Raw genomic sequence first — 23,159 nt, forward strand, 5'->3', positions numbered from 1 at the left:
GAGGAAGGGTTCACTAACAGATGAACTGACTGACTGAGGAAGGGATCACTGACAGACAATAACAGATGGACTGACTGACTGAGGAAGGGTTCACTAACAGACAATAACAGATGGACTGACTGAGGAAGGGTTCACTAACAGACAATAACATGGACTGACTGACTGAGGAAGGGTTCACTGACAGACAATAACAGATGGACTGACTGAGGAAGGGTTCACTGACAGACAATAACAGATGGACTGACTGACTGAGGAAGGGTTCACTGACAGACAATAACAGATGGACTGACTGAGGAAGGGTTCACTGACAGACAATAACAGATGGATTGACTGAGGAAGGGTTCACTAACAGACAATAACAGATGGACTGACTGAGGAAGGGTTCACTGACAGACAATAACAGATGGACTGACTGACTGAGGAAGGGTTCACTGACAGACAATAACAGATGGACTGACTGACTGAGGAAGGGTTCACTGACAGACAATAACAGATGGACTGACTGACTGAGGAAGGGTTCACTGACAGACAATAACAGATGGACTGACTGACTGAGGAAGGGTTCACTGACAGACAATAACAGATGGACTGACTGACTGAGGAAGGGTTCACTGAAAGACAATAACAGATGGACTGACTGACTGAGGAAGGGTTCACTGAAAGACAATAACAGATGGACTGACTGACTGAGGAAGGGTTCACTAACAGACAATAACAGATGGACTGACTGACTGAGGAAGGGTTCACTGACAGTCAATAACAGATGGACTGACTGACTGAGGAAGGGTTCACTAACAGATGAACTGACTGACTGAGGAAGGGTTCACTAACAGACAATAACAGATGGACTGACTGACTGAGGAAGGGTTCAGTGACAGACAATAACAGATGAACTGACTGACTGAGGAAGGGTTCACTGACAGACAATAACAGATGGACTGACTGACTGAGGAAGGGTTCACTGACAGACAATAACAGATGGACTGACTGACTGAGGAAGGGTTCACTGACAGACAATAACAGATGGACTGACTGACTGACTGAGGAAGGGTTCACTAACAGACAATAACAGATGGACTGACTGAGGAAGGGTTCACTGACAGACAATAACAGATGGACTGACTGAGGAAGGGTTCAGTGACAGACAATAACAGATGGACTGAGGAAGGGTTCACTGACAGACAATAACAGATGGACTGACTGACTGAGGAAGGGTTCACTGACAGACAATAACAGATGGACTGACTGACTGAGGAAGGGTTCACTGACAGTCAATAACAGATGGACTGACTGAGGAAGGATTCACTAACAGACAATAACAGATGGACTGACTGAGGAAGGGTTCACTAACAGACAATAACATGGACTGACTGACTGAGGAAGGGTTCACTGACAGACAATAACAGATGGACTGACTGAGGAAGGGTTCACTGACAGACAATAACAGATGGACTGACTGACTGAGGAAGTGTTCACTAACAGACAATAACAGATGGACTGACTGACTGAGGAAGGGTTCACTAACAGACAAGAACAGATGGACTGACTGAGGAAGGGTTCACTGACAGACAATAACAGATGGACTGACTGACTGAGGAAGGGTTCACTGACAGACAATAACAGATGGACTGACTGACTGAGGAAGGGTTCACTGACAGACAATAACAGATGGACTGACTGACTGAGGAAGGGTTCACTGACAGACAATAACAGATGGACTGACTGACTGAGGAAGGGTTCACTGACAGACAATAACAGATGGACTGACTGAGGAAGGGTTCACTAACAGACAATAACAGATGGACTGACTGAGGAAGGGTTCACTGACAGTCAATAACAGATGGACTGACTGACTGAGGAAGGGTTCACTAACAGACAATAACAGATGGACTGACTGACTGAGGAAGGGTTCACTGACAGACAATAACAGATGGACTGACTGACTGAGGAAGGGTTCACTAACAGACAATAACAGATGGACTGACTGAGGAAGGGTTCACTAACAGACAATAACAGATGGACTGACTGAGGAAGGGTTCAGTGACAGACAATAACAGATGAACTGACTGACTGAGGAAGGGTTCACTAACAGACAATAACAGATGGACTGACTGACTGAGGAAGGGTTCACTGACAGACAATAACAGATGGACTGACTGACTGAGGAAGGGTTCACTGACAGACAATAACAGATGGACTGACTGACTGACTGAGGAAGGGTTCACTAACAGACAATAACAGATGGACTGACTGAGGAAGGGTTCACTGACAGACAATAACAGATGGACTGACTGACTGAGGAAGGGTTCACTAACAGACAATAACAGATGGACTGACTGAGGAAGGGTTCACTAACAGACAATAACAGATGGACTGACTGAGGAAGGGTTCACTAACAGACAATAACATGGACTGACTGACTGAGGAAGGGTTCACTGACAGACAATAACAGATGGACTGACTGAGGAAGGGTTCACTGACAGACAATAACAGATGGACTGACTGACTGAGGAAGGGTTCACTGACAGACAATAACAGATGGACTGACTGAGGAAGGGTTCACTGACAGACAATAACAGATGGACTGACTGAGGAAGGGTTCACTGACAGACAATAACAGATGGACTGACTGACTGAGGAAGGGTTCACTGACAGACAATAACAGATGGACTGACTGAGGAAGGGTTCACTGACAGACAATAACAGATGGACTGACTGACTGAGGAAGGGTTCACTGACAGACAATAACAGATGGACTGAATGACTGAGGAAGGGTTCACTGACAGACAATAACAGATGGACTGACTGAGGAAGGGTTCACTAACAGACAATAACAGATGGACTGACTGACTGAGGAAGGGTTCACTGACAGACAATAACAGATGGACTGACTGACTGAGGAAGGGTTCACTAACAGACAAGAACAGATGGACTGACTGAGGAAGGGTTCACTGACAGACAATAACAGATGGACTGACTGAGGAAGGGTTCACTAACAGACAATAACAGATGGACTGACTGACTGAGGAAGGGTTCACTAACAGACAAGAACAGATGGACTGACTGAGGAAGGGTTCACTGACAGACAATAACAGATGGACTGACTGACTGAGGAAGGGTTCACTGACAGACAATAACAGATGGACTGACTGACTGAGGAAGGGTTCACTGACAGACAATAACAGATGGACTGACTGAGGAAGGGTTCACTAACAGACAATAACAGATGGACTGACTGAGGAAGGGTTCACTGACAGACAATAACAGATGGACTGACTGACTGAGGAAGGGTTCACTGACAGACAATAACAGATGGACTGACTGACTGAGGAAGGGTTCACTGACAGACAATAACAGATGGACTGACTGACTGAGGAAGGGTTCACTGACAGACAATAACAGATGGACTGACTGAGGAAGGGTTCACTAACAGACAATAACAGATGGACTGAATTACTGAGGAAGGGTTCACTGACAGACAATAACAGATGGACTGACTGACTGAGGAAGGGTTCACTGACAGACAATAACAGATGGACTGACTGAGGAAGGGTTCACTAACAGACAATAACAGATGGACTGACTGAGGAAGGGTTCACTGACAGACAATAACAGATGGACTGACTGACTGAGGAAGGGTTCACTGACAGTCAATAACAGATGAACTGACTGACTGAGGAAGGGTTCACTGACAGTCAATAACAGATGAACTGACTGACTGAGGAAGGGTTCACTAACAGACAATAACAGATGGACTGACTGAGGAAGGGTTCACTAACAGACAATAACAGATGGACTGACTGACTGAGGAAGGGTTCACTAACAGACAATAACAGATGGACTGACTGAGGAAGGGTTCAGTGACAGACAATAACAGATGGACTGACTGACTGAGGAAGGGTTCACTGACAGTCAATAACAGATGAACTGACTGACTGAGGAAGGGTTCACTGACAGTCAATAACAGATGGACTGACTGACTGAGGAAGGGTTCACTGACAGACAATAACAGATGGACTGACTGACTGACTGAGGAAGGGTTCACTGACAGACAATAACAGATGGACTGACTGACTGACTGAGGAAGGGTTCACTAACAGACAATAACAGATGGACTGACTGAGGAAGGGTTCACTGACAGACAATAACAGATGGACTGACTGACTGAGGAAGGGTTCACTGACAGACAATAACAGATGGACTGACTGACTGAGGAAGGGTTCACTGACAGACAATAACAGATGGACTGACTGACTGAGGAAGGGTTCACTAACAGACAATAACAGATGGACTGACTGAGGAAGGGTTCACTGACAGACAATAACAGATGGACTGACTGACTGAGGAAGGGTTCTCTGACAGACAATAACAGATGGACTGAATGACTGAGGAAGGGTTCACTGACAGACAATAACAGATGGACTGACTGAGGAAGGGTTCACTGACAGACAATAACAGATGGACTGACTGACTGACTGAGGAAGGGTTCACTAACAGACAATAACAGATGGACTGACTGAGGAAGGGTTCACTGACAGACAATAACAGATGGACTGACTGACTTACTGAGGAAGGGTTCACTGACAGACAATAACAGATGGACTGAATAACTGAGGAAGGGTTCACTAACAGACAATAACAGATGGACTGACTGACTGAGGAAGGGTTCACTGACAGACAATAACAGATGGACTGACTGAGGAAGGGTTCACTGACAGACAATAACAGATGGACTGACTGAGGAAGGGTTCACTAACAGACAATAACAGATGGACTGACTGAGGAAGGGTTCACTGACAGACAATAACAGATGGACTGACTGACTGAGGAAGGGTTCACTGACAGACAATAACAGATGGACTGACTGACTGAGGAAGGGTTCACTGACAGAGAATAACAGATGGACTGACTGACTGAGGAAGGGTTCACTGACAGACAATAACAGATGGACTGACTGACTGAGGAAGGGTTCACTGACAGTCAATAACAGATGAACTGACTGACTGAGGAAGGGTTCACTGACAGACAATAACAGATGGACTGACTGACTGAGGAAGGGTTCACTGACAGAGAATAACAGATGGACTGACTGACTGAGGAAGGGTTCACTGACAGACAATAACAGATGGACTGACTGACTGAGTAAGGGTTCACTAACAGACAATAACAGATGGACTGACTGACTGAGGAAGGGTTCACTGACAGTCAATAACAGATGAACTGACTGACTGAGGAAGGGTTCACTGACAGACAATAACAGATGGACTGACTGACTGAGGAAGGGTTCACTGACAGACAATAACAGATGGACTGACTGACTGAGGAAGGGTTCACTAACAGACAATAACAGATGGACTGACTGAGGAAGGGTTCACTGACAGACAATAACAGATGGACTGACTGAGGAAGGGTTCACTAACAGACAATAACAGATGGACTGAATGAGGAAGGGTTCACTGACAGTCAATAACAGATGGACTGACTGACTGAGGAAGGGTTCACTAACAGACAATAACAGATGGACTGACTGACTGAGGAAGGGTTCACTGACAGACAATAACAGATGGACTGACTGACTGAGGAAGGGTTCACTGACAGACAATAACAGATGGACTGACTGACTGAGGAAGGGTTCACTAACAGACAATAACAGATGGACTGACTGAGGAAGGGTTCACTAACAGACAATAACAGATGGACTGACTGACTGAGGAAGGGTTCACTGACAGTCAATAACAGATGAACTGACTGACTGAGGAAGGGTTCACTGACAGTCAATAACAGATGGACTGACTGACTGAGGAAGGGTTCACTGACAGACAATAACAGATGGACTGACTGACTGAGGAAGGGTTCACTGACAGACAATAACAGATGGACTGACTGATTGAGGAAGGGTTCACTGACAGACAATAACAGATGGACTGACTGACTGAGGAAGGGTTCACTGACAGACAATAACAGATGGACTGACTGAGGAAGGGTTCACTGACAGACAATAACAGATGGACTGACTGAGGAAGGGTTCACTAACAGACAATAACAGATGGACTGACTGAGGAAGGGTTCACTGACAGACAATAACAGATGGACTGATTGAGGAAGGGTTCACTAACAGACAATAACAGATGGACTGACTGACTGAGGAAGGGTTCACTGACAGACAATAACAGATGGACTGACTGACTAAGGAAGGGTTCACTAACAGACAATAAGAGATGGACTGACTGACTGAGGAAGGGTTCACTGACAGACAATAACAGATGGACTGACTGAGGAAGGGTTCACTAACAGACAATAACAGATGAACTGACTGACTGAGGAAGGGTTCACTGACAGACAATAACAGATGGACTGACTGACTGAGGAAGGGTTCACTGACAGACAATAACAGATGGACTGACTGACTGAGGAAGGGTTCACTAACAGACAATAACAGATGGACTGACTGAGGAAGGGTTCACTGACAGACAATAACAGATGGACTGACTGAGGAAGGGTTCACTAACAGACAATAACAGATGGACTGACTGACTGAGGAAGGGTTCACTGACAGACAATAACAGATGGACTGACTGACTGAGGAAGGGTTCACTGACAGTCAATAACAGATGGACTGACTGAGGAAGGGTTCACTAACAGACAATAACAGATGGACTGATTGAGGAAGGGTTCACTAACAGACAATAACAGATGGACTGACTGAGGAAGGGTTCACTAACAGACAATAACATGGACTGACTGACTGAGGAAGGGTTCACTGACAGACAATAACAGATGGACTGACTGACTGAGGAAGGGTTCACTAACAGACAATAACAGATGGACTGACTGACTGAGGAAGGGTTCACTAACAGACAATAACAGATGGACTGACTGAGGAAGGGTTCACTGACAGACAATAACAGATGGACTGACTGAGGAAGGGTTCACTGACAGACAAGAACAGATGGACTGACTGACTGAGGAAGGGTTCACTGACAGACAAGAACAGATGGACTGACTGACTGAGGAAGGGTTCACTGACAGACAATAACAGATGCACTGACTGAGGAAGGGTTCACTAACAGACAATAACAGATGGAATGACTGAGGAAGGGTTCACTAACAGACAATAACAGATGGACTGACTGACTGAGGAAGGGTTCACTGACAGTCAATAACAGATGCACTGACTGAGGAAGGGTTCACTAACAGACAATAACAGATGGAATGACTGAGGAAGGGTTCACTAACAGACAATAACAGATGGACTGACTGACTGAGGAAGGGTTCACTGACAGACAAGAACAGATGGACTGACTGACTGAGGAAGGGTTCACTGACAGACAATAACAGATGGACTGACTGACTGAGGAAGGGTTCACTAACAGACAAGAACAGATGGACTGACTGACTGAGGAAGGGTTCACTGACAGACAATAACAGATGGACTGACTGACTGAGGAAGGGTTCACTGACAGACAATAACAGATGGACTGACTGAGGAAGGGTTCACTGACAGACAATAACAGATGGACTGACTGACTGAGGAAGGGTTCACTGACAGACAATAACAGATGGACTGACTGACTGAGGAAGGGTTCACTAACAGACAATAACAGATGGACTGACTGACTGAGGAAGGGTTCACTGACAGACAATAACAGATGGACTGACTGACTGAGGAAGGGTTCACTGACAGTCAATAACAGATGGACTGACTGAGGAAGGGTTCACTTACAGACAATAACAGATGGACTGACTGAGGAAGGGTTCACTAACAGACAATAACAGATGGACTGACTGACTGAGGAAGGGTTCACTAACAGACAATAACAGATGGACTGACTGACTGAGGAAGGGTTCACTAACAGACAATAACAGATGGACTGACTGAGGAAGGGTTCACTGACAGACAATAACAGATGGACTGGCTGAGGAAGGGTTCACTAACAGACAATAACAGATGGACTGACTGACTGAGGAAGGGTTCACTAACAGACAATAACAGATGGACTGACTGACTGAGGAAGGGTTCACTAACAGACAATAACAGATGGACTGACTGAGGAAGGGTTCACTGACAGACAATAACAGATGGACTGACTGAGGAAGGGTTCACTGACAGACAATAACAGATGGACTGACTGACTGAGGAAGGGTTCACTGACAGTCAATAACAGATGCACTGACTGAGGAAGGGTTCACTGACAGACAATAACAGATGGACTGACTGAGGAAGGGTTCACTGACAGACAATAACAGATGGACTGACTGACTGAGGAAGGGTTCACTGACAGTCAATAACAGATGCACTGACTGAGGAAGGGTTCACTGACAGACAATAACAGATGGACTGACTGAGGAAGGGTTCACTGACAGACAATAACAGATGGACTGACTGACTGAGGAAGGGTTCACTGACAGTCAATAACAGATGGACTGACTGAGGAAGGGTTCACTGACAGACAATAACAGATGGACTGACTGACTGAGGAAGGGTTCACTAACAGACAATAACAGATGGACTGACTGAGGAAGGGTTCACTGACAGACAATAACATGGACTGACTGACTGAGGAAGGGTTCACTGACAGACAATAACAGATGGACTGACTGATTGAGGAAGGGTTCACTAACAGACAAGAACAGATGGACTGACTGACTGAGGAAGGGTTCACTGACAGACAAGAACAGATGGACTGACTGACTGAGGAAGGGTTCACTGACAGACAATAACAGATGGACTGACTGACTGAGGAAGGGTTCACTGACAGACAATAACAGATGGACTGACTGACTGAGGAAGGGTTCACTGACAGACAATAACAGATGGACTGACTGACTGAGGAAGGGTTCACTAACAGACAATAACAGATGGACTGACTGAGGAAGGGTTCACTGACAGACAATAACAGATGGACTGACTGACTGAGGAAGGGTTCACTGACAGACAATAACAGATGGACTGACTGACTGAGGAAGGGTTCACTAACAGACAATAACAGATGGACTGACTGAGGAAGGGTTCACTGACAGACAATAACAGATGGACTGACTGACTGAGGAAGGGTTCACTGACAGACAATAACAGATGGACTGACTGAGGAAGGGTTCACTGACAGACAATAACAGATGGACTGACTGACTGAGGAAGGGTTCACTGACAGACAATAACAGATGGACTGACTGACTGAGGAAGGGTTCACTGACAGACAATAACAGATGGACTGACTGACTGAGGAAGGGTTCACTAACAGACAATAACAGATGGACTGACTGAGGAAGGGTTCACTGACAGACAATAACAGATGGACTGACTGACTGAGGAAGGGTTCACTGACAGACAATAACAGATGGACTGACTGAGGAAGGGTTCACTGACAGACAATAACAGATGGACTGACTGACTGAGGAAGGGTTCACTGACAGACAATAACAGATGGACTGACTGACTGAGGAAGGGTTCACTGACAGACAATAACAGATGGACTGACTGAGGAAGGGTTCACTGACAGACAATAACAGATGGACTGACTGAGGAAGGGTTCACTAACAGACAATAACAGATGGACTGACTGAGGAAGGGTTCACTGACAGACAATAACAGATGGACTGACTGAGGAAGGGTTCACTGACAGACAATAACAGATGGACTGACTGACTGAGGAAGGGTTCACTAACAGACAATAACAGATGGACTGACTGAGGAAGGGTTCACTGACAGACAATAACAGATGGACTGACTGAGGAAGGGTTCACTAACAGACAATAACAGATGGACTGACTGAGGAAGGGTTCAATGACAGACAATAACAGATGGACTGACTGACTGAGGAAGGGTTCACTGACAGACAATAACAGATGGACTGACTGACTGAGGAAGGGTTCACTAACAGACAATAACAGATGGACTGACTGAGGAAGGGTTCACTGACAGACAATAACAGATGGACTGACTGACTGAGGAAGGGTTCACTAACAGACAATAACAGATGGACTGACTGACTGAGGAAGGGTTCACTAACAGACAATAACAGATGGACTGACTGACTGAGGAAGGGTTCACTAACAGACAATAACAGATGGACTGACTGAGGAAGGGTTCACTGACAGACAATAACAGATGGACTGACTGACTGAGGAAGGGTTCACTGACAGACAATAACAGATGGACTGACTGACTGAGGAAGGGTTCACTGACAGACAATAACAGATGGACTGACTGACTGAGGAAGGGTTCACTAACAGACAATAACAGATGGACTGACTGAGGAAGGGTTCACTGACAGACAATAACAGATGGACTGACTGACTGAGGAAGGGTTCACTGACAGACAATAACAGATGGACTGACTGACTGAGGAAGGGTTCACTAACAGACAATAACAGATGGACTGACTGAGGAAGGGTTCACTGACAGACAATAACAGATGGACTGACTGACTGAGGAAGGGTTCACTGACAGACAATAACAGATGGACTGACTGAGGAAGGGTTCACTGACAGACAATAACAGATGGACTGACTGACTGAGGAAGGGTTCACTGACAGACAATAACAGATGGACTGACTGACTGAGGAAGGGTTCACTGACAGACAATAACAGATGGACTGACTGACTGAGGAAGGGTTCACTAACAGACAATAACAGATGGACTGACTGAGGAAGGGTTCACTGACAGACAATAACAGATGGACTGACTGACTGAGGAAGGGTTCACTGACAGACAATAACAGATGGACTGACTGAGGAAGGGTTCACTGACAGACAATAACAGATGGACTGACTGACTGAGGAAGGGTTCACTGACAGACAATAACAGATGGACTGACTGACTGAGGAAGGGTTCACTGACAGACAATAACAGATGGACTGACTGAGGAAGGGTTCACTGACAGACAATAACAGATGGACTGACTGAGGAAGGGTTCACTAACAGACAATAACAGATGGACTGACTGAGGAAGGGTTCACTGACAGACAATAACAGATGGACTGACTGAGGAAGGGTTCACTGACAGACAATAACAGATGGACTGACTGACTGAGGAAGGGTTCACTAACAGACAATAACAGATGGACTGACTGAGGAAGGGTTCACTGACAGACAATAACAGATGGACTGACTGAGGAAGGGTTCACTAACAGACAATAACAGATGGACTGACTGAGGAAGGGTTCAATGACAGACAATAACAGATGGACTGACTGACTGAGGAAGGGTTCACTGACAGACAATAACAGATGGACTGACTGACTGAGGAAGGGTTCACTAACAGACAATAACAGATGGACTGACTGAGGAAGGGTTCACTGACAGACAATAACAGATGGACTGACTGACTGAGGAAGGGTTCACTAACAGACAATAACAGATGGACTGACTGACTGAGGAAGGGTTCACTAACAGACAATAACAGATGGACTGACTGACTGAGGAAGGGTTCACTAACAGACAATAACAGATGGACTGACTGAGGAAGGGTTCACTGACAGACAATAACAGATGGACTGACTGAGGAAGGGTTCACTAACAGACAATAACAGATGGACTGACTGACTGAGGAAGGGTTCACTGACAGACAATAACAGATGGACTGACTGACTGAGGAAGGGTTCACTGACAGACAATAACAGATGGACTGACTGACTGAGGAAGGGTTCACTAACAGACAATAACAGATGGACTGACTGAGGAAGGGTTCACTGACAGACAATAACAGATGGACTGACTGACTGAGGAAGGGTTCACTGACAGACAATAACAGATGGACTTTACTGAGGAAGGGTTCACTGACAGACAATAACAGATGGACTGACTGAGGAAGGGTTCACTAACAGACAATAACAGATGGACTGACTGACTGAGGAAGGGTTCACTGACAGACAATAACAGATGGACTGACTGACTGAGGAAGGGTTCACTGACAGACAATAACAGATGGACTGACTGAGGAAGGGTTCACTGACAGTCAATAACAGATGGACTGACTGAGGAAGGGTTCACTAACAGACAATAACATATGGACTGACTGACTGAGGAAGGGTTCACTGACAGACAATAACAGATGGACTGACTGAAGAAGGGTTCAGTGACGGACAATAACAGATGGACTGACTGACTGAGGAAGGGTTCACTGACAGACAATAACAGATGGACTGACTGACTGAGGAAGGGTTCACTAACAGACAATAACAGATGGACTGACTGACTGAGGAAGGGTTCACTAACAGACAATAACAGATGGACTGACTGAGGAAGGGTTCACTGACAGACAATAACAGATGGACTGACTGACTGAGGAAGGGTTTACTAACAGACAATAACAGATGGACTGACTGACTGAGGAAGGGTTCACTGACAGACAATAACAGATGGACTGACTGAGGAAGGGTTCACTGACAGACAATAACAGATGGACTGACTGAGGAAGGGTTCACTGACAGACAATAACAGATGGACTGACTGAGGAAGGGTTCACTGACAGACAATAACAGATAAATTGTTGGAGAACATATACAATGACCTAAATAATCTCTGGCAACCATGTGGCGGCAACGTGGACCAGCCGAGCAAAGCAGCCAATTAGACACTAGCCGGGAGACAGAGCAGCCAATCAAATACCAGCGGACCAGCTAATCAGACACCAGACAAAACGAGACTGAATCAGCCAATCAGACTCACCGGCGGAAGTAGTAGAAACGGCAGAAGACAGGGGAATGAGCAGGCTGCTCCCCCTTCTTGCTGCGGACAACACGACACTCCCGACACTTCTGCAGGTTGGGTCCAATCTCGGAGCACGAGTCGTCCTGCAGGAACGACTCCCCCGTCTGCTTCAGCTTCTTCACCTTCCTCCAGTCCTTCAGCACAGAGCGGGGGATCCCATCTGGTACCGGATGGGGAATGAGAGACGGTTACTATGATATCTAATACAGAGACATGATCAGTCCTTCAGCACAGAGCGGAGGATACCATCTGGTACCGGATGGGGACAGAGAGACGGTTACTATGATATCTAATACAGAGACATGATCAGTCCTTCAGCACAGAGCGGGGGATCCCATCTGGTACCGGATGGGGACATAAATAAGGTGAAGAGGATGTAAGCAGCCCTATGTACTGTAGCTAGAGGTCTTATTTATTTCTCTACACCAGAGTTGAGGTCAATTCAATTTACAACTCATTATGGATATAAAGACGATCAGAAAAACATAACGTTGTGACTATAACTACAGTTCCCTGAAGGAGGGACACGTGGTACAACTATGGGGAGTCACACTCTAGCCACTTTGAACGAAGAACTAAAATCACGCCTGAGAAGGCCAATGAAATCCGCGCCTCTCTGAAAGCCCCGTCTTCCACAGGTGAGAATCTTGCGGCTTGGATTCATTCCGTCAATTCAGTACCGCTCTTCACCGAGCCCAGAACCAGGCGACGCAGGTGTTGTACCCGGTTTCCCTCCTTCAGGGAACAGTAGTAAGTCATAACGTTCTGTTCCCTTTCAGTCAGTACAACACTATGGGGACTAAGGGGAACAAGAATCCCGCCCCAAGCCGGACCAAGCGGATACTAAAGGAAACGGGCCATGGCTGACCACCCAGAATGAGCTCTGCATAACGACCCTGTCCTGTCCCAGCTGTAAACACACTGTGCACTAGACTGGGAGCAGTGACATCCAAGCGATACAACCTCACAAAAGTATGTGGATCGTGGACTTCCTGACGGGCTGCCCCCAGGTTGTAAGGGTAGGTAACAACACATCCGCCAAGCTGATCCTCAACACGGGGGCCCCTCAGGGGTGCGTGCTCAGTCTCCTCCTGTACTCCCTGTTCAACCATGACTGCATGGCCAGGCATGACTCCAACTTCATCATTAAGTTTGCTGATGACACAACAGTGGTAGGCCTGATCACCAACAACGATGAAACAGCCTATAGGGAGGAGGTCAGAGACCTGGCCGTGTGGTGCCAGGACAACAACCTCTCCCTCAACGTGATCAAGACAAAAGAGATGACTGTGGAATACAGGAAAAGGAGGACCGAGCACGCCCCCATTCTCATCAACTGGGCTGTAGTGGAACAGGTTGAGAGCTTGAAGTTTATTGGTGTCCACATCACCAACAAACTATCATGTTCCAAACACACCAAGACAGCTGTGAAGAGGGCACGACAAAAGCCTATTCCCCCTCAGGAGACTGAAAATATTTGGCATGAGTCCTCAGATCCATAAAAAGTTCTATAGCTGGAAGCTTTTTAGTGTAAGCTAGGTTAGCTAGCCTCTTAGACCGTAGCACGGTCCTTTACTAATAACCAAGAGCCTTAACGCTACATGTACTAAACTAGAGAGCTACCGCATCAACTCCAACGTGGGGAGGCACGAATAGCTAGTAGTAGCTAGCTCGCGTCGGCGAGTTAGCCAACCTGGCTAGCACGCTGTGCAGATCTTGTTTAGCTAGCCTGGTCTCGAAAGTCCACATACGACCAGATCACTGAGGTGGGACCAGACCCTTCATCGACAAAGTCTGGAAAGAGAGGCAAGCGGTGCCTGAGTGAGGCACGCTCAGGCGGCCGGGAGTACCCATCGAACCTCTCCCTTCGAGTACCCTGTCGCAACCGGCAACAGAGCGCAGAGGAGTTGGGTTGTGCGTGGGCAGCTACCGTATGCACCATAGCCAGGCAGACAAGACATTTGCTCTGACCAAAGTCCCAATCAATCCCCGCGTCCCGCAACTAGGACTCAGTCAAGGTACGGGCATCCGGGGAGAGGAAGTCACTATTGGAAACACCAAGCTTCCTTAAGAATGCTACACGATTGTCAAGAGAACATTGCTCAAGCAAATTTAAGAATAACTAATTGGTTTGTGATTCAGGAAAATAGGAAAACGAACAAACTTCAACAAATAACGTCCAGAAGGACAGTTTAGTTGGCGCAATGTCAGATAATCTCATGTTCCAAACAGAGTATATGCCTCTCCCCTTTAGGAACCAAAAACAACATCAGCCAGCTCATATCCACGCTGTGTAAGAAACAGAAACACTCATCATAATAACATGGCATATATAATAAGGCCAGCTAACCTATGATGAGCTGAGAGACTGAGTTGACCTTGTTAGAATGCTATTAGAAATTGAAATCATATTTATTTGAGAGGTACGCGTGTCTGTGTGTCTGCATGCGTGCGTTATTAAAGGGAAACTTTACATACATTTACATAGAAACACACCAACTTTACATTCATCATGTCCAGCACCATCCCAACGTCAACACGTGTGAAAATGGTGCGTTTCTATGTTTTGCAGTAAAACAGAGGAAGTGTTCCCAATGACATCATCGGTGTGCATCATGTAATTTGACCAATTGTGACCAATTCTCTGAAAACAATTATCTTCCTCTATCTTCTTTCTACAAAACAGAAACGCACCATTTTCACATGTTAATGTGGTGCAGAAGTGGATATGGTAATGTTGGGGTGGTGCTGGTACTGATATGGTAATGTTGGGGTGGTGCTGGTATTGATTGATATTGTAGTGTTGGGGTGGTGCTGGAGCTGGTATGGTAATGTTGGGGTGGTGCTGGAGCTGATATGGTAATGTTGGGGTGGTGCTGGAGCTGATATGGTAATGTTGGGGTGGTGCTGGAGCTGATTTGGTAATGTTGGGGTGGTGCTGGAGCTGATTTGGTAATGTTGGGGTGGTGCTGGAGCTGATATGGTAATGTTGGGGTGGTGCTGGAGCTGATATGGTAATGTTGGGGTGGTGCTGGAGCAGATATGGTAATGTTGGGGTGGTGCTGGAGTAGATATGGTATTGTTGGGGTGGTGCTGGAGAAGATATGGTAATGTTGGGGTGGTGCTGGAACTGATATGATAATGTTGGGGTGGTGCTGGAGCGGGTATGGTAATGTTGGGGTGGTGCTGGAGTAGATATGGTAATGTTGGGGTGGTGCTGGAGATGATATGGTAATGTTGGGGTGGTGCTGGAGATGATATGGTAATGTTGGGGTGGTGCTGGAGTAGATATGGTAATGTTGGGGTGGTTCTGGAGTGGATATGGTAATGTTGGGGTGGTGCTGGTGCTGATATGGTAATGTTGGGGTGGTGCTGGAGATGATATGGTAATGTTGGGGTGGTGCTGGAGATGATATGGTAATGTTGGGGTGGTGCTGGAGCTGATATGGTAATGTTGGGGTGGTACTGGAGCTGATATGGTAATGTTGGGGTGGTGCTGGAGCAGATATGGTAATGTTGGGGTGGTGCTGGAGTAGATATGGTATTGTTGGGGTGGTGCTGGAGAAGATATGGTAATGTTGGGGTGGTGCTGGAACTGATATGATAATGTTGGGGTGGTGCTGGAGCGGGTATGGTAATGTTGGGGTGGTGCTGGAGATGATATGGTAATGTTGGGATGGTGCTGGAGATGATATGGTAATGTTGGGGTGGTGCTGGAGATGATATGGTAATGTTGGGGTGGTGCTGGAGTAGATATGGTAATGTTGGGGTGGTTCTGGAGTGGATATGGTAATGTTGGGGTGGTGCTGGTGCTGATATGGTAATGTTGGGGTGGTGCTGGAGATGATATGGTAATGTTGGGGTGGTGCTGGAGATGATATGGTAATGTTGGGGTGGTGCTGGAGATGATATGGTAATGTTGGGGGTGGTGCTGGAGTAGATATGGTAATGTTGGGGTGGTTCTGGAGTGGATATGGTAATGTTGGGGTGGTGCTGGAGTAGATATGGTATTGTTGGGGTGGTGCTGGAGAAGATATGGTAATGTTAGGGTGGTGCTGGAGTAGATATGGTAATGTTGGGGTGGTGCTGGAGTAGATATGGTATTGTTGGGGTGGTGCTGGAGTAGATATGGTAATGTTGGGGTGGTGCTGGAACTGATATGATAATGTTGGGGTGGTGCTGGAGCGGGTATGGTAATGTTGGGGTGGTGCTGGAGCTGATATGGTAATGTTGGGGTGGTGCTGGAGTAGATATGGTAATGTTGGGGTGGTGCTGGAGAGGGTATGGTAATGTTGGGGTGGTGCTGGTGCTGATATGGTAATGTTGGGGTGGTGCTGGAGCTGATATGGTAATGTTGGGGTGGTGCTGGAGATGATATGGTAATGTTGGGGTGGTGCTGGAGTAGATATGGTAATGTTGGGGTGGTTCTGGAGATGATATGATAATGTTGGGGTGGTGCTGGAGTGGATGAATATGAAGTTGAAACATTTTGAAATGTCCCTTTAATGCTTGACTTACTGTTGCTGGACTGTTTCAGCTTGGTCTTCTCCCTGGCGCTCCTAAAGATCCCGTTGGGTTTCAGCTCCTCCTCGTCTCTCTCTCCCTCTCCTTTCCTCCTCTGCATGTCGTTCTGTTTCTTCTTGTAGGTGGGTTTGGGCTGCCTCTTAGCCCTCTGCTCCTGCTTGCTGCTCTCGCTGGCGTCAGAGTCCTCGCCGCTCTCTGAGGCCGAATCGTGGTCGTACACCCTCTTGCTCCCACGCCGCGTATTCCTGTCCTCGGCGGCCATCTTGTCCTCCTGACCTTTGACCTCCTCTATCTTCATCTCCACGTCACTGGAGGTAGAGGCAATCAGAGTGACAGTGCAAGGCTTGATCATTTCCATCTCAGACACAGAGGGGCTCACAGAGGTGGTAACAGCCTTCGACACAGAGGGGCTCACAGAGGTGGTAACAGCCTTCGACACAGAGGGGCTCACAGTGGTGGTAACAGCCTTCGACACAGAGGGGCTCACAGTGGTGGTAACAGCCTTCGACACAGAGGGGCTCACAGCGGTGGTAACACCCTTCGACACAGAGGGGCTCACAGCGGTGGTAACAGCCTTCGACACAGAGGGGCTCACAGCGGTGGTAACAGCCTTCGACACAGTGGTGGTAACAGCCTTCGACACAGAGGGGCTCACAGCGGTGGTAACAGACTTCGACACAGAGGGGCTCACAGAGGTGGTAACAGACTTCGACACAGAGGGGCTCACAGTGGTGGTAACAGCCTTCGACACAGAGGTGGTAACAGTCTTCGACACAGAGGGGCTCACAGAGGTGGTAACAGCCTTCGACACAGAGGGGCTCACAGAGGTGGTAACAGACTTATCAGCCTCCTCTGTTTTAATCATAGTGTTTATGTTCCTGTCCTCCTCTGAGTGTCTGGTGAGCCAGGCCTTCTTCAGCTTGTGGCAGTTGGGTTGAGATTGGCTCTGGTTCATCTGGGCTGGCTGGCCATTGGGGAGGGGGCAAGGGCTGGGGCTAGCTCCTGCTTGATGTGGTCCTGGGCTTGCTGTGGTTCTGTGGTCCTGGGCTGAGGCCGAGGCAAGGGGAGGTGGAGGGGAGATGTGAAGAGCTTTACTGTTAGATGGCTCAATCAGGCTCTCAAGACCACTACCACTGGAGCTGTTGCTAGGACCTCTGGACTGCTGGGCTGCTGCTGCTAGGGCCTCTGGACTTCTGGAGCTGTTGCTAGGACCTCGGGACTGCTGGGCTGCTGCTGCTGCTAGGGCCTCTGGACTTCTGGAGCTGCTGCTAGGGCCTCTGGACTGCTGGGCTGCTGCCAACGCTGCCTTGTGCTTCTTCAGGTGGATAAAGCTCCCATAGTAGGACTGGCTGGGGTTGGGAGAGGCCTGGGTGCTGCTGGCCAGGATGGGGCTGGACCCGGGGTTGGGAGAGGCCTGGGTGCTGCTGGCCAGGCTGGGGCTGGACCCGGGGTGCAGGTTGGGGGATGAGGTCCTAGAGGAGCCCCCCTGCTGTTGCTGGAGCTCAGCCCTTGGCCCTAACCCAGGCCCTGAGTGGAGGGTCCTGCCCCGAGGGCCACAGATCTCTGTCCTGTTAGCGCTGGAGGTGTTGGGCCCACAGTAGGTTCTCTCCTGTCTTCTACTCAGCACACCGTAGGGTGCCATGTTGGAGACTGCCCTAGTCACATCACTAGTCCTATTGCACACAGAGTTGGCAGCAGCCGAGACAGAGACTGGAAAGGTTCCCTGAGACTGGGACACTCTCATAAAATTGTTATTGTACTGCTGCACGCAAACAGCCTCCTCCAAGTTAGTGTTTGGCAGGATTACATTCCCTCCAGACTCCCTGTCTCTCTCATAGGCCAGTTTCAGACAGACTGTCTGAGGCCTGCTGCCTGGGAACATCCTCCCCGTCAGAGAGTCCTTGGCCGAGGAAGAGGTCTTGGCGCCTGGCGAGCCGTCGTACTTTATACACGTAGAGGGACGGACGATAACAGATGCCGTTGTGGCCCCAGGCTTCCTGCCGGGGCTCCTCTCAGAATGCCATCCCAGCTTGTCGTGGCTCTGAGAGTCGCCGGCTCGCCACACCTCGGATGAGGTCATCGCTGCCCCGCCCTTACACACGGCGCTGACCTCCCGTAGCTCGGGCAGAAGGGTGGGCGGTTTCTGCCGCTCAGACACTTTACCGGCCGAGCTGACTGGCTGGATGGGGGTCAGGGTGGGTGGAGACAAACGGCCGTAGCCCGCCTCCTTCCTGTCCAGTGTGTGCTGGATAGGAGGGTGGAACACAGGGGCGCGGTGCAGTGCTGGCATAGACCTTAGCTGGGCTAGGGTCTGGCTCTGGGTCCGACAGGGGCTCTGGGTCTGACAGTGGCTCTGGCTCTGGGTCTGACAGAGGCTCTGGGTCCAACTCTGGGTCTGACAGAGGCTCTGGGTCTGGGTCTGGCTCTGGGTCTGACTGGAGGAAGGGGAGAGGTCTGGACTAACAGGGCTGACTATGGTACTGAGACGATACCTCAGCTGCTCAGATATCTTCTTCCCTAGCAGACCCTCCCCATCAGCCTGGTGTTTGATGAGAGGAGGGGGTTTGGACAGGGACTTGGAGCTGAACGCTGACCCTCCTCCCAGAGAGAGACTAGAGGCTGCTGCCGAGTCCTGCGCCGTGCTCACCTTCTCAAAGTATGAGTTGAGCTCTTTAGAGGGGTAGAGACGCGGCGGCTCGTTGACCACACTGTTGGACAGGGTAGTGAAGTAGTTACTTGGGGGGAGACTGTGCTGGGACGCGGCCTGCTGTTTGAACTGATACAGGTCTACTGCAGGGCGCTCCGTTTCCTTCTCCTGATGGAGGCGGTGGGGGAGGGAGGGGAGCGAGGGGATCCGGGGGTAGGGGTGGGGCAGGGAGGGGATCCGGGGGTAGGGATTAGGCTCCCTGTCGGTCTCACTGAAGCGGATCTTAGCGGTGAAGGGGGCCACCTCAATGCTCTCCTGGAGGATCCGTCTGTTCTCCTCCTTATACTTACTGGCCCGGTCCATCTGCCCTGCTTCCTGCTGCTGGACCATCCTCTGTTGCTGTTGTTTATTATGGGCCTCCAGGTAAAGGTGGTGCAAGTGACTGTCCTTCCCGGTCGGGGTTCTGCTACAGTCCTGCTCCTGCTTCAGATGGGCCAGAGTGATGGTTCTAATGGGGTCCACAAAACCCTTCAAATCCCTGAGGAAAGAAAGAAATAACATTCAACTACAGACAGGTAGTCACAGGCTACGTCTCAAATGGCACACTATTCCCAGACAGAGCTCTGGTCTAAAGTAGTGCACTACAGTGAGGGGAAAAAAGTATTTGATCCCCTGCTGATTTTGTACGTTTGCCCACTAACAAAGAAATGATCAGTCTATAATTTTAATGGTAGGTTTATTTGAACAGTGAGAGACAGAATAACAACAAAAGAATCCAGAAAAACACATGTCAAAAATGTTATAAATTATTTGCATTTTAATGAGGGAAATAAATATTTGACCCCCTCTCAATCAGAAAGATTTCTGGCTCCCAGGTGTCTTTTATACAGGTAACGAGCTGAGATTAGGAGCACACTCTTAAAGGGAGTGCTCCTAATCTCAGCTCGTTACCTGTATAAAAGACACCTGTCCACAGAAGCAATCAATCAATCAGATTCCAAACTCTCCACCATGGCCAAGACCAAAGAGCTCTCCAAGGATGTCAGGGACAAGATTGTAGACCTACACAAGGCTGGAATGGGCTACAAGACCATCGCCAAGCAGCTTGGTGAGAAGGTGACAGCTGGTGCGATTATTCGCAAATGGAAGAAACAAAATAACTGTCAATCTCCCTCGGCCTGGGGCTCCATGCAAGATCTCACCTCGTGGAGTTGCAATGACAATGAAAACGGTGAGGAATCAGCCCAGAACTACACGGGAGGATCTTGTCAATGATCTCAAGGCAGCTGGGACCATAGTCACCAAGAAAACAATTGGTAACACACTATGCCGTGAAGGACTGAAATCCTGCAGCACCCGCAAGGTCCCCCTGCTCAAGAAAGCACATATATATGCCCGTCTGAAGTTTGCCAATGAACATCTGAATGATTCAGAGGACAACTGGGCGAAAGTGTTGTGATCAGATGAGACCAAAATGGAGCTCTTTGGCATCAACTCAACTCGCCGTGTTTGGAGGAGGAGGAATGCTGCCTATGACCCCAAGAACACCATCCCCACCGTCAAACACGGAGGTGGAAACATTATGCTTTGGGGATGTTTTTCTACTAAGGGGACAGGACAACTTCACCGCATCAAAGGGACGATGGACGGGGCCATGTACCGTCAAATCTTGGGTGAGAACCTCCTTGCCTCAGCCAGGGCATTGAAAATGGGTCGTGGATGGGTATTCCAGCATGACAATGACCCAAAACACACGGCCAAGGCAACAAAGGAGTGGCTCAAGAAGAAGCACATTAAGGTCCTGGAGTGGCCTAGCCAGTCACCAGACCTTAATCCCATAGAAAATCTGTGGAGGGAGCTGAAGGTTCGAGTTGCCAAACGTCAGCCTCGAAACCTTAATGACTTGGAGAAGATCTGCAAAGAGGAGTGGGACAAAATCCCTCCTGAGATGTGGGCAAACCTGGTGGCCAACTACAAGAAACGTCTGACCTCTGTGATTGCCAACAAGGGTTATGCCACCAAGTACTAAGTCATGTTTTGCAGAGGGGTCAAATACTTATTCCTAGGTCATAAACTCAGCAACAACAAAAAAACGTCCCTTTTTCAAGACCCTGTCTTTCAAAGATAATTCGTAAAAATCCAAATAACTTCACAGATCTTCATTGTAAAGGGTTTAAACACTGTTTCCATTGCTTGTTCAATGAACCATAAATAATTAATGAACATGCACCTGTGGAACGGTAGTTAAGACACTAACAGCTTACAAAACGGTAGGCAATTAAGGTCACAGTTATGAAAACGTAGGACACTAAAGAGGCCTTTCTACTGACTCTGGAAAAACACCAAAAGAAAGATGCCCAGTATCCCTGCTCATCTGCATGAACGTGAACGTGCCTTAGCCATGCTGCAAGGAGGCATGAGGACTACAGATGTGGCCAGGGCAATAAATTGCAATGTCCGTACTGTGAGACGCCTAAGACAGCGCTACAGGGAGACAGGACGGACATCTGATCGTCATTGCAGTGGCAAACCACGTAAAACAAACACCTGCACAGGATCGGTACATGCGAACATCACAACTGTGGGACAGGTACAGGATGGCAACAACAACTGCCCGAGTTACACCAACAACGCACAATCCCTCCGTCAGTGCTCAGACTGTCTGCAATAGGCTGAGAGAGGCTGGACTGAGGTATCACCGGCAACAAAGTTGCTTGACCAGACAGGACTGGCAAAAAGTGCTCTTCATTGACGAGTCGCGGTTTTGTCTCACCAGGGGTGATGGTCGGATTCGCGTTACACAGAGGCCTGTACTCTGGAGCGGGATCGATTTGGAGGAGGAGGGTCCGTCATGGTCTGGGGTGGTGTGTCACAGCATCATCGGACTGAGCTTGTTGTCATTGCAGGCAATCTCAACGCTGTGTGTTACAGGGAAGACATCCTCCTCCCTCATGCGGTACCCTTCCTGCAGGCTCATTCTGACATCACCCTGCGGCATGACAATGTCACCAGCCATACTGCTCGTTCTGTGCTGCAAGACAGGAATGTCAGTGTTCTGCCATGGCCAGCGAAGAGCCCGGATCTCAATCCCATTGAGCACGTCTGGGACCTGTTGGATCGGAGGGTGAGGGCTGGGGCCATTCCCCCCAGAAATGTCCGGGAACTGGCAAGTGCCTTGGTGGAAGAGTGGGGTAACATCTCACAGCAAGTACTGGCAAATCTGGTGCAGTTCATGAGGAGGAGATGTACTGCAGTACTTAATGCAGCTGGTGGCC

At 48.3% G+C, this 23,159-nt stretch overlaps 1 protein-coding gene across 6 annotated transcripts in view; it reads right to left on the reverse strand.

Annotated features, from left to right (window-relative positions):
- Nucleotides 1-23,159, reverse strand: part of LOC106591006 (jumonji domain-containing protein 1C) — a 258,958-nt gene that overhangs the window by 121,100 nt on the left and 114,699 nt on the right. For all 6 annotated transcript variants that reach the window (XM_045687409.2, XM_045687423.2, XM_045687397.2 and 3 more), the window contains 2 exons: nt 17,232-20,422; nt 12,672-12,873 (listed from right to left, as the gene is read on the reverse strand). In XM_045687409.2, coding sequence (XP_045543365.2) covers nt 12,672-12,873; nt 17,232-20,422 — 3,393 coding nt within the window. The remainder of the gene's footprint in view (nt 1-12,671; nt 12,874-17,231; nt 20,423-23,159) is intronic.

This window comes from Salmo salar, chromosome 01, assembly GCF_965601325.2.
Source record: "Salmo salar chromosome 01, fSalSal1, whole genome shotgun sequence".
NCBI lineage: Eukaryota > Metazoa > Chordata > Actinopteri > Salmoniformes > Salmonidae > Salmo > Salmo salar.